Below are 13,405 nucleotides of genomic sequence, written 5' to 3'. Positions count from 1 at the left end.
CTGCACACAAACTGAGTTTAACTTAGGAATACATTCGTGCTGGTACTAAAACTACAGTTATTTTGGACAGATATGACAGGGGCAGAAAAATGCTCTCCGCCATGTTCGCTCTGGCCCGGCTCTGACAGTGCTCAGAATATTTAATGCCTCTTTGCTGGCACTCAGATTTCTCCTCTCTTTTCATGTTTACCCTTTAACGAAGATGTAGGTGGTTCAATCAGATTATGACTGACATAACAAGACAGAAAACTCTGACTTATCTCCAGAACGGTGACAACATGTCTTTATTGAAACATCCATCACATTTCATCATGAATCAGAACAATCAAGAAGTAGAAAAAAGAAAACATGTACAAAATAAGTAACATCTCGTGTGTTTTTTCCACTCCGGGTCAGGATCTGGACGTGCTTATTTCCTGTTGTGATCCCGGAGGAAGCCTCGATGGTGACAAAAGGGACACACAAACATCCCTGCTGAGCATTTCCCAAACTCCAGGGGATCACATCTAGACAGATGAGAGAAACCAAACCGAGACCAAACAAGGTACGAACCTCAGAAAGTAATCCGACCGCAGAATCAAATCAGCACAATCCTCAAATCTGAAATCAATCCCCAGAACTCATCCTCTGGATCTAAGCGGGTTGGATCAGTGTAAGGAAGATAAAGGCAATCCTACTCGCTACATAAGAGCAGGGAGAGGAGGGAGGGGGGAGGCCTATAATAATGATGCACTTCTGAAACATGCACAATATCCTCGCTGATCCACACGTGACTGTGAAGGATGAAAGTTCAAGAGCCACGTCTGTGCACTCACTGTTTTAGCTTTTTGGTCACATTGTACACAATGCCACTGAAGGTTCACTAAAATAACCTAAAATTAGAAAACAGTACCCAAGAACATGAAAGAAATAAGGGATTTTTGTGAACACTGTTGCCAGCTACAGGTGTGTACTGACGGTGATGATATTTCTAATAAAATGTGACTAATTCAAGTTATTTCTCCCTAAAGAGCTCCACATGTCCAAAACATTGATGCATTTTTGTCTAATGTGCAAGAAGCAGGAAATCAGACACTGTTGATCACTTGTACTCACTTTATTATTGATTTTTGGGTCCTCAGATGTTCATGTAAAATCTGCATATTACTCGATAAAGGTCTAAGGACCAAAACATCAGAAAATGAGTTCAAGTGATCGACTGTGGGGTTTATTTCTTGGTTCTCGTGCAGACAGAGTCTTTGATCTGATTTGCTGATCAATAAGACTTTCTGATGTGTGTGAACTATGTTCAGTTTGTTGCACAAAAAAAAGATTATCTCTCGGGACTTTGGAAACTTCATGCCTTCTTATATTTTCTATTTAATTTACATATTATTTTACACTTATTATATATTCTTTGAGCTTTATCCAAAAATGCCATACAGTGTGTTCAAAAACATGATCTTCAGTGTACACTATTTATTATTCTCTTAACACCATATGATGAAGCTGTTATCTGCTCAATTACAAGTATTGCTTCGGGCCAAAAACAAGAACACCACAAAAACTTATCACAAATAATACTGATCTGTGATTTTTTTCGGGGGGATCGAATGTGGTGCTTTCAGTAATGTGGAACAGATGAAGAGAAACAGAGAGAGAGATGACGACCTCTCAACAGCAGCTCACAACAGAACGAGACTGAGGAAAATGTAATTGTTTATGTTTGTGCAATGACGATATTTGGGATTAGTCACTTTCTTCTCAGGATTACACAAGATGGATAAATCCCTCCCTACTCTAAATATGTTATCTATACTCTACAAACCCCCAAACACCGAACCTCTATACATTCACATTCGTCCCCAGTGGATCAGGGCAGATTTATTCTCTGGAAATCTTACAGCCTCAGAAACTAAGAAACAACTATGGAAGCACTTTAACTTATGGCAGAATTTAAACTAGGATATTATGTAAAAACAAACAAACAAACAAGATAATCAACTGTCACCTCGCTGTTTTATTCTTTTTGTCCCAAGTAGCATAAATCCATTATGGTACAAAAATACCAGGTAATTATTGTACTGACACACAGTGCTGCAAAGGTGATATCAGTGTCATCCTACTTCAAATTTTGGTTGTCACTCGGGAAAAAGTCTCCGACATCCATCCTTCATTGACCGCTGAGCTGGAACAGAGGACCGACTCAGCTCAACAAGTTGCTCCGATTGGTCGAAACATGACCAAAGCCGAGTCCAACTTCTGATCAATTACAGCTCATCGTGTCGCGTCTTTCCGATGGCGGTCAGTTTGGAGAGTTGAGCGTTGAATTTTCCATCATTGTGGGTCACTAGAGGTCAGACGGGAGAACAGACAATATATTAACAGAAATACAAACACACAGTGTCAGTGATGCAAAGCACCTGAACCCAGCCAGCATCATATGACCGCAGACCTGCAGAGCTAGCGCTTTCAGACCTGCAGATCCAGTCCAACCTGCACTGCCTGTTGGGGACATTCGCCCAGCAGATGTACTGTAGATGTGCAACATCTAAAAGCGAGGAAAGTACTAGCTGCTGCAACTTTGACACTTGTGCCACCTGCAGGCAATGAACGCTATGACTGCATTTGTTTTCTTCTTAGGGCTGCTGATTGTGCGATTGAGGTTTTATGGTTTAGATATTCATTGTAACAGTTCTGTTCACTAGAGCATATTTTCTGCTGACTAAGGAAAAGCTTTGTGTTTATTCTGCTCACAGTGTATCTGCTCTTCTCCAGATAACTTTGGATGAAAGGAGTGGGAGGTCCTCACCAGATTTTATTTGTCCAAAGATAGATAAACAGCGGTGTGATACAAAGAGAAAAAAGTTATCAATGCAGGCTGACAATGTTGTTCTTAGTGCTTAATATTTTAATGTGAACATTGGTGTTAACTGTATTAATTTATATACATCTTTTGTTGAGTAGTGGAACTGAGTAATTAGCTCTGGGTGGGGTGATAATTTCTCCAGTCCAACAACACCTGTCTCACGTTCATGTGTCTGAAAATGTTCAGAATAGTTCAGCATTTTGGGAGATTTCCACAGTGTTATCACGATACCAAAATATGACTTTGACACAACGCCTGCCTAAATATCGCCATACCACCAGCATGTGTTCTCATTGTCATCTTTAAATCCAATTTGACTAAATAGAAACTAGAAAATGTGCTCAGTAGAGTGCAGACCAAGGAGGTGTATTGAGTCGTTTGTGTTTAGTCTACTTTAGTGCACTACTGCAGAGTGCAGCCTAATAATCCTGGGAGCTGCCAGAGTCCCAGACGTACAGTTAACATCATTTATGTTCATTATGAGTGTGTATGTTTTTCATACACGTAGGTGTGTTTTTAACAATGAATTAGTATATTTATAACATTTAATAATTGAATTATTGTAAATAATTAGAACAGGATCATAATGTTATGAAAGCTTTTACATGGTATGTAGTAATCTGACGTCCCCTATCCTTGAGTTTATGTGATCTCTTTGATATTTGAGGCCAAAATATCCCTTTTTAAACAGCATTTAATACGACTCAGTACACCTCCTTGGGGGAGGTCTGTGCTCTGATGAGCATGTTTGATAGTAACAGAATAATTACTGACGAAAATGTGCATGCCATTATTGCCATTACCAGCACTCACTAAATATAAACTGATCATTTCGCCTGATTTTTAGCAGCTTGCATGTTATGGTTAAGTTAACGTTACCAGTTACTCTTTATTGATTCATCAAACTGTGATGGTTAAAAAAAGGTTTCTTGTCACAAAATAAATCACTTGTTTGACTTATACTTGACGGCATGGACATGATGTCATTATGTTATTATCACATTCGCTAACCTGTCGCTCTTTGAATTCTTTAAACAGGTTGGCATGTCTCTCTGCGAGATGCTTTGTCGAGTTGGATGTTTTTGGCTCCTTTTGGTCAGCGGAAATTTAGAATATATTTTACAGACAGGAGGGCTTTGTGGTGTCCGTGGGCTTCGTCTGACTGTCAGCTATGTAACTGAAACAATGCCATGTTTCGTTTTGTCGACAACCCATGGACCGTCAGCAAGAGCACCTGTATTTGCACCCATGCCTCTCCTTTTGTCACCTTCATGGTCAGTGGAAGCAGAGCGCTGCGCACACACGCACGCACACACACACACACACACACACACACACACTGCCCCACTGTCATACACTGATGCAAGAAATACGGCTCCTTTTAGAAAACTTTCATTCTTAAAGAATCAGTATTAATAAAATAGGGCATAGTACCATTTCTAACAGCAGGGTAATGTGATACCTGTCTAGTATTCGTATACCGTGCAACATTATCCAAGAATGACGTGAAAGGATCGGTTTCAATCTTGTGTCTATGCGTCAAGTACAGAGGTGGAGTCAGGACGTGGTGAGCTTATCTTACCATAAAGGCTAGGGGCAGGTGAAAACAGCTAGCTTGGCCGAGGCTACCAATTCCTTCAGTTCAGTAATTAACTTCACATGACAGCAGATATAAAAAGCTTCAGTTGTAATACTCATCGCCTGCAGGTGGCACAAAGCAACAACTGTTACTTTCTTTGCCTGTAGGTGATGCTGGTTTGTCTGTGGAAAAGCTGGTCTGTCCATGACTGAACAGCTCCCCCCTTGTGGAGAATCTGCAGCCTGCTAAACGTGAACATATTAATAGTTTGTGACCGAGGTCCCTGAAGTACTTCTACGGCATCTAAAATCCCTAAAAATTATGACTGGAATTGTTTTCCAGAGACGGGATTATCCTTATGCCTGTGATAGTTGGTGAGTTTGTAAGTATGTAAGCCTCTGCACTGTAACGTCTAATCTGCTGAAAATGGAAGTTACAGTAAATTGCTCTTCGGTGTGACTTGTTGCTAATCACAGTCTGGAACCGAAGCCACCGTGGGGATTTTCTGTAGGAACTGAATAACAACAGATAATGCTACAGGGACAAAATGGCAACCCACTCACAGCTGGAGCATATGCTTTAGAGGGAAATCAGCAGGGAACTTGCAACGTGACGGAGAGAAGGAGGGAGGCAGAGAGAGAGAAAGAGTGACAGATCGACCCGACAAGCAGAGAAAGCTGATTGAACACTTGGAAATACAATCAATTTCTCACCTGTTGAGTCTCCTACGGTAAATTCCTCCGGCTTCAAAGGCACATCACTCTGTCCTGCCGCCGCTGTCTGTGACTGGAGACACAAACAGCAGCAGTGATGAAGAGGAGGATGGGAGAAAGAAAAATAAACAGAGGATGAGAGGCGGCACAGCAGACGACAATTTTTTTATTTTGGTTTTTTTTTTGGTTTTTTTTGCAACAGACCAGCCAGGAAAGCTGGAGGATGTGACGACAAGGTCAAGGAGATGCTGTGTGGGGGTGGCAGGTGTCTTTGTTTGTGTATGCGAGGTTATTCCTGTCCCGTCATTTAGTGAAGTTATTTTCTGTGTGTTTGTCTTCTACTTGCAGGGCACGGAGCCAGAGCAGGAGGAGGAAACATGTGCTCTCACTAATGGCAGAATGTCAGGACTGTCCTTGCTGGGGGAAGGAGGCGTGTCAAGGTGTGCTTCACTTCACCGACGACCACATCAGACACGGCAGACCTCCGCTAAGTGACTGAGCTCAGACATTAACCTTCCATGAAACATTATGTGCAAAGACACGACGATTCTGAGTCTGACTTCCAGGACAAATAAAAGGTTTTTGTGTTACTTTGACTGTTTCTGTTTGCTTGGGTTTGTTGTGACGGTACGAGTCGGAGTGTAGCTCAAACCGTCCAAATGTACAAGGACATGTGGAGTGCGTGATGGGTTTCCATGGAGACATGGAGTATGAGAGGAGGGGACGTGTAGTAAAGCAAGTGACGGCAAGTTTTAATCACTTCTGCTCAGGACTTTACAGTCAGCCAGGTTCTGCACTGCTCTGTCTCTGAGATGATGATGTGAAGTGACACTTGGTGTTCCACAGCCAGACGTCTGGAGAACATTTAATCAGAATAATTTGGGAAAATGAAAACTTTTAGAAGCAGACACTTTGTTGGCTGTGAGTTTGATATCGCTGATTTATGGTTGGGTAAAAAAAAAAAAAAAGCATACATTTAAAATTAAATGAATATTAAATTTAGAGCTGAAACAATTGATCAATTATTAATCTGCAAACATTTTGACAACTGATTAATTGTTTAATGCATTTATCTGATTTATATCATCGTCAACTGAATGTCTCTGGGTTGTGCACTGTTGAACACACAAAACAAGAAATTAGTAGAGGTCTGCTTGGGCTTTAGGACATTGAGATAACAATTTTCCAATTTAAGGGCTTAATCAGATAAATAAGCAATACATTAATCCTTTGCTGTCTCAGAAACCAAGATAACACGCTGACAGCTGTTTCCATCCGTTTAGTTAGGAAACTGCAAGACGGAAAAATCTGCCTCTAATTTTATCACTTACCCTGGAAAATATATTCCTGTATTGCTGGTGCATAGGTGGATGGTTTATTACTTGCAGGCTATGCAAAAATGATCGTCAAGAATATTTTTCCTTGATTTTCTGACATTTGTGCAGACACTTTAAATTCTACCCCCTAAAATTATTTGGGGCGGCTAAGAGAAGCTTTAATCTCTACACTGACAGGGTGCCTGAAACTGCGAGGTAATATCAAGGAAAAACGCTTTACTACACTTTGTCTTTGTTAGGTAGTAAAAGTCCTGTGAGCTTTTTGCTGTCCAACACTCCAACTAATCACTCAGTGGGAGAAAAGCTGAGGAGCGAAAACACAGGAGAGGGTTCGTCATGTCTTACACCAGGAGTATTAATAACTATATTGTGCAGGTCGTGGTGCAATTTGGCTTCCAACAAATTACAACATTGAGGACTAGGGATGTGCAATTTTTTAAAGATACACCACATAGCAGTGACTGGATTAGGCCCAGTATTTCACAAGAGGAGCCTGCACTGAAATTGGAGTTTTAAGTTTGAGTCAGCAGAAAGAGGCAAAGACACATGTATAAGATTTCTGTTTATGTTTCGTTTACATTAAACTTGTTTTATGATATTACTGTATGAGATCTACATAACAATGGTGCTAATTCTAAGACATAACTGACTAATATACAAGCCATGTTGTATGTGGTTACCTTAATTCCTATACTGAATGGTTTAGATGACATTACTGGCAGTTTTTATAACATTAAACAGCAGCAGTTAAATTAAATATCCACCAGTTACCCAAACTAAGTATTCAGCTGCTGACGGTCAAACTGGCAGTTGAGAACCAGGACGCCATAAAAACATTTGCATATAACAGGGTTTCTTTATACTTACATATGCGTTGGCATATTCAATTTTGGTTCCCTTCAGTTCAGCTTTGAACTGGGTGAAAAACAGGTACGATTTCCCCTGAGGTCTGACAGAAACAAAAAAATAAATATTTGTTATCAACTTTAAGTCATTTGCATACATTCATCCACTTATTAAAGCCGGCATGAATACATTTGATGTTGGAAACTTTGTTGGTTTATTTCTCTTTTTATAACTCCTGTGACTGTCACAATTAACCAAAATCAAAGAACTCAACTCAGTGTAAACAGAGACAGATGGGAAAGATTTTCACTGAAGACACTGAACATCAGGGTCACTGAGCTGAAGAGGAGTCTCAGTTGCCACAGACAGCTCTGTGTGTGTGTGTGTGTGTGTGTGTGTGTGTGTGTGTGTGTGTGTGTGTGTACACGCGTCTCACCTCCACACAGAACAGGAAAACAGTCTGTCATCATCACTGAGACCTACACTCATCAGCCATTGCTGTTTGGCACAAAAGCAGACGAACATTCGTGCTTAAAAGCTGCTGTAATTAAAAATCAATAATATGATGAATCAGTAATTGGCTGACAGTGAGAGAGAGACTCACCTCATTGGTTCCCCCTTGTGAAGCATAAGTGAATGAGCATTCATAATCCCTCTGTAATAAAAGAGTGAAACATATTGGTAGTTAGTGCATAGTTGAGCCTGCATATTACATTCATTATTAACATATCAATTACTTTGATATTGATATTCATTTACAAGTTCCATTAATCTACTAATTGTTTGTGCCACACAGGTTTACCTTAACAGGAGGGACAATGCAGACTGCTGTCAGTGTTGATTTAATGGTTAAAAATAACCTAACTTACATAACTACTGTCACTATACATGGCTGCATTTTCTTGAGAGATGAAACGATTAGTAAATTAATCGTTCCACAGAAAAATAATTGGTAACTACTAAGTTATTTTTTAGCCAAACATTCGCTGATTCCAGTTTGTCATATGTGAAAGTTGTTTTAAAGGTTTTTCATTTCTTTTATGTTTTGTAGACTAAATTAATTATTGAATAATTGAAGAATTATTCGGCAGATTAATGGATAATGAAGAAAATCTCTAGTTGCAGCCTAAATTTACATGTGCCAGTTTCACATCCCTGGTATTGTGGATGAGGAATCAGTTCTAAGCTAGGGTTCAGCAATAAATCAAATTTAGATTCTTATCCATCACACAGTGCCATCAGGGTGGCGTCTGATCAGTCCCAAATTCATTTTACGACATTACAATGACCCCAAACACACAGCCAGAGACATTAAGAATCATCTTTAGTGACAAGAAGAACAAGGAGTCCTGCAGCAGATGGTCTGGCCCTCACAGAACCCTGATCTCAGCAGTCTGGGATCACATGAAGAGACGGAAGACACTGAGACAGCCAGCCTGAGTCCACAGAAAAACTGTGGCAATTTCTCCAAGATACTGGAACAACCAACCTGCCAAGTACCTCAAAAACTTTACACAAGTATACCGGGGGGAATTGGTGCCGTTTTAAAGGGTAAAGTGTGGTCACATCAACTTGATTTGATGAAAGTTTTTTTTTTTTCTTGTTACTGCGCTTTGTATGAAATTAACTGAAACCTGGCATTATTTTCAAAAGCATCCCCACTTAACTTTTAGTGCCTAAAACTTGTACAAAGTACTGTAAATAGTTTAGTCTCATGGGTATGTAGGGCACTGCTTTCAATATCAGTTTGATTATTTAATGTGATTTTGCATACATTTGCCTTTCTATTTGCCTATGAATATCAGCAAATATCCTAATTACCGGTAATATGATAATAATGGCTTACACCAGATTATGCAGCCCTACCCAGAGCCACTCTACTCTACCATTAGTAACACCTGTGCTTTTCCTGCACTGAAAAAAATGATTTTTTGGTCTTGTAATTATAACCTTGATTATTTGTTTAAATTTTACAAGGAAATATTATTTCAGTGCTTTTACTTTAAAATGTCACCTTTTATTTAATGTGTTACTTGATGTTTGTTTGTAATTATGTATCCTCATTTTGATAAGTAAATATTATCCATCACTCCAAGTAATATTAACTTAACAACTGTATTGACTGTACATCCTGACATAAGCAAGTAAAATTTACTTGGGTAATGGGAGGTCAGCTTGCAATATTGCGCATGCTCAGCAGGTGAGGTCAGAGTGCGTGTACTTTTGACTCCTGAGGCAGCAGCAAGAACAGGGTTACTGGACAACACACCTCGACTGGGGGATTATTTGGGTGCTCATTTGATGAGAATTGATGGACGTGGACCCTTGGGGTATGTATATGATTAATTTACTTTTTATTTTTATGTTGGCTCGTCAGTGTTTGAATATTTTAGCCTGCTATCTAGCTAGCTAGCTAAGGGCTCCTCCGCTCTTCCCGCGTCCGCGGACCGCTTTGGACTTGAGTCATAACGTACTTTTTCTGAGGTCAGCGGACACAGACACGCTTCTGAGCACAGGTAAACATGGCTACAGTGTGATAACTGTCCAGTGTGTGTGTTACACTGAACGTGAGGTGCCACTTTCGTCAAACGTAGGGCGTTCCTGTTGTGTTTTGAGATCCGGTAATGTTAACGTTTACACAGAATGGAAGCAACATTTTGTTTGTTGATATTAGCCTGTTGGGTGAACTGACAACACAATGCCTGCTTTGTTCAGATACTTCTCTTAAAACCAGTAGAAGTTGTTGAGCTTTTAACACTACTGTGGTAGAGACTGTATCACTGTAATTGGTTTAAAATGTTTGAAAGATCGTTAAGGGTGTTAGCCGCGAAGCTAACGCTAATCGCAAACGGCGCTAGCAGCTATGCTAACACAGGCATTGTCTAACATTGAGGCTAGCCAAGCTGAGTTGCTATCACTGCAGTAACATTAAATGCAGTTTGTTAGTGAAGCAGTGATGGCACAGTTTACTTAGGAGTCAGACTTAGGAGTCAGTGTGTTATAAGAGTATTCACTCATAAATTATTGTGATACAAATACAGTCTGATTTATTTAATTTTGTTCATTAAAACTCACATGATGATTTAAAACAGTAATGGCAAGACAGTTCATTTAAATGTTTTGAAAGGGAAATATATTAAAATAAGTATGTTACATGTATGTTTAAAAGAGGAATAAGGTATATTACAATTAAAAAGGGGGGCTAAAAAGATAAATACTAATTGGAAAGTTGTTAAAAAATATATAAATAGTGGCTTTATAAAGGTAAATAATTTCATTTGTGTTATTTAAAATACAGATTGTGAATAAATAATTTTAAAACAGCAGATCAAGAGTGTGCCTTTTTATAAGACTGCTATAGATGGTGTTTAAATATGTTCAATAAATGTCTTACAATAACACATGATTACATACTTTAAAATTTCCAATCAACTTTTAACATTGATGTAATGCAAGGCCATATGGAATCACAGCTTCTAAATTCTACTCCAATTCTAAATTGCAAAGATGTCTGAATACTTTTGTACATATAATGTAAGTTAATTTTACTTGTCTACATATTTCACAGAATAAAGGACATTGACTCTGGACATTGGCCTTGACAGCTTACTCAAGGTAAGATCAAATTAGTACTGTTATAGGTTAACTTAACATAGAAATTTAGTTTTGAGATATTTGTGTATGTGTTTATTATTTTCCAGGTGCAAGAACATGAGATGGGTGTGTAAAATATGTAGCTTCAAATCAGACAAAAGGATAGAATTGTTAAAACACTACAGGCTAAAACATGGAAATGGTGGCCGCAGCCAGTCAATCCCTTGTCTTCACACTGATTGCCCTTGTTCATTCAAAACATTTAATGCCCTTCGGACCCATTTGACCCGGCAGCATGTGGAGTTGGTGACACAAAGGGAAGTCCTTTCATTTAGTTGTCAACTATGCTGCTCTGGTTTTTTTAATTCAGAGAGGCAATATTTTGAGCATCTTGGCGGCCACCTAAGAAGGTTTGAAGTAGTTTTTGCACTTTATGGTACTTGCAGTTGTTTGACTTTAAAGTGATACCTTTCATTGGACATTTTCTTTGTAAATGTTCTTGTCAAGGCTCTCTGACATACAAAACATCAGAGGTCAAATGTCCCATTTAAAAATGTGTCAGAGCACACAATAAACAGCCACACACTGATGGCTTTTAGTGAAAGTTGTTCTTAAATTCTAACTGGCAACACTGTTTTGAAATGTATCTGGTAATGCCAGCGCCAGAGTCAGTATGTTGGAATACTGTAAGCAGTGACCTCTTTCACCAGTGTTCGAAAATAAAGGTACTGTTAAAAAGGTTATTTCATGTTATGTGTTTCTTATTAGAATTTCCAGAGTAAAAATTACAAAGAATTTCTGTGTGGAAATTGTTACAGAGTCTTTTTCAAGTAAATGTTACTGAAATAATGCTAAATTAAGAACTAGGTCCAGCCATTTAAAAGCTTAGGAAAAAGCAAGTATTTTTTTACAGAAATTTGTAAGTAAATGCAGTGGTAGTCTGAGTAAATTTTACAGAAGGGGAATGAGTAAAAATGTACTCATGAAAACAGAAATTTGCTAGTAAACTTTACAAGTGTTTCTTGGTTAAACTTAATACTTATTGGTATGTAGACTTTACTTGAGAATATCCTAAGTTAAATTTACTAGGAATTTGTGTGTGGATATTGTTACCGAGGTTTTTGTAAGTAAATCACACTCCACATTTTTTTCAGTGTGCTAGGACCAGTCAAAATGTCTGCTGTGAAAAAGAACCTATTTTAATTTACATTTGTTATTATTTTAACCTATTTTATGGACTAATTCATGATCAATTACTAGAAAAATAGATAGAAATGAATAAATGACAGTAAAAAACAAAAGTTATCAGTCTCTTAATGCACAGACATCACATTAAACGTTCCTTTGAAAATGAACCCGAACACAGCAGCTCTCATTCATCCAAGCTGTGAGCCAATGAGCGGAGCCGCTGTGGCAGCGACGTGTCAGCCTCTCACGGGTTGTGTCGTCATCACACTGCGACCACAATGAATGTAGTTTTTTCTCTTGTGCTGTTATGATGGTCAAATATATGAAATGTGCAAGTTTAATGACTGAAACACGACTATTAAACATGGTACAATTCATAATATACTTGCTACTGTTATTAGTCTTTTGATGACTGACTACTCAGGAACAGTGGAACGAGTACAATATCATACACGGTGGACTGGACTCCACTGAAACTTGCAGAGGACGGTAAAGATATAGACTGAGCATCACTGCAGCTGTGAATAAGTTGGTGTTTAAAGACTTAAGCTAACAATGTAAAATAAAGAGGATACTTGACACGGTCACTTACTATTCCCTCGGAGAAAGTGTACACCACTCCTCCGGGTTTAACGTTGAACTCCACCGTCTTCATCTGCTCAGCCGGATCGGAGGCAACAACCGACACGAACACGAGCAGAAACGCCAGGTTCACAACACAGAAGTTAATTTCAGTCGCCATATCTTGCTGCTCTTGTGGTTAGCGGTGAAGCGCTGGTTGAGAGTGGAAGCCCCGGGTTTCAGGTACCCCGTCGACTGAGTGTCGTCACACTCCGCGTCACACATCAGACAAAAACAAAATAGAAACAAAAATAATTAAAAAAAATAAAATAAAAAATACCAGTAGCTCCCCCATCACATGGCATAAGAAAAGTTACCACTGTTTGGTTCAGTTTATGGATTAAATAATAATCATAAAATTATTTTTACACGATCATTATAGTACAGTAATACTCTTGACCACACGGTGTCGCCCCCTTTCAACCAATTATATGCGGTGTATTATTATACTGTTACAGTAACAGGACAGTATGACCACCAATGGAACATCTACATTTGGATTTATGTGAGACCACTCCAGGAAAAATCACACACCTTGAAAGTGTCAAAAGGTTAAATGGAATTATCAGGACACACTATTCGTGTAAATTAACTACACACATTTACTCAAGTACTAGTAGTTAAATACAATTTTGTGGTGCTTGTACGTTTGTACAGGTTTGTGGTTGGAGCCTGGGCT

The 13,405-nt window shown here is 38.9% G+C and overlaps 1 protein-coding gene across 1 annotated transcript; it reads right to left on the bottom strand.

Moving 5' to 3' along the window:
* Positions 1-266: 266 nt before the first annotated feature.
* Positions 267-12,928, bottom strand: mydgf (myeloid derived growth factor). The gene is made up of 6 exons (XM_022738576.1): positions 12,698-12,928; positions 7,928-7,978; positions 7,760-7,821; positions 7,345-7,426; positions 5,141-5,213; positions 267-2,329 (listed from the first exon to the last, which is right to left on the bottom strand). Exons 1-6 carry the CDS (start codon positions 12,845-12,847, stop codon positions 2,250-2,252), a joined length of 498 nt encoding a protein of 165 aa, XP_022594297.1. The 5' UTR covers positions 12,848-12,928; the 3' UTR covers positions 267-2,249.
* Between the last annotated feature and the right edge of the window lie 477 nt (positions 12,929-13,405).

This window comes from Seriola dumerili, unplaced genomic scaffold (assembly GCF_002260705.1).
Source record: "Seriola dumerili isolate Sdu_G_001 unplaced genomic scaffold, Sdu_1.0 BDQW01000002.1, whole genome shotgun sequence".
Taxonomy (NCBI): domain Eukaryota; kingdom Metazoa; phylum Chordata; class Actinopteri; order Carangiformes; family Carangidae; genus Seriola; species Seriola dumerili.
This window is presented reverse-complemented; position numbering and strand designations above follow the sequence as displayed.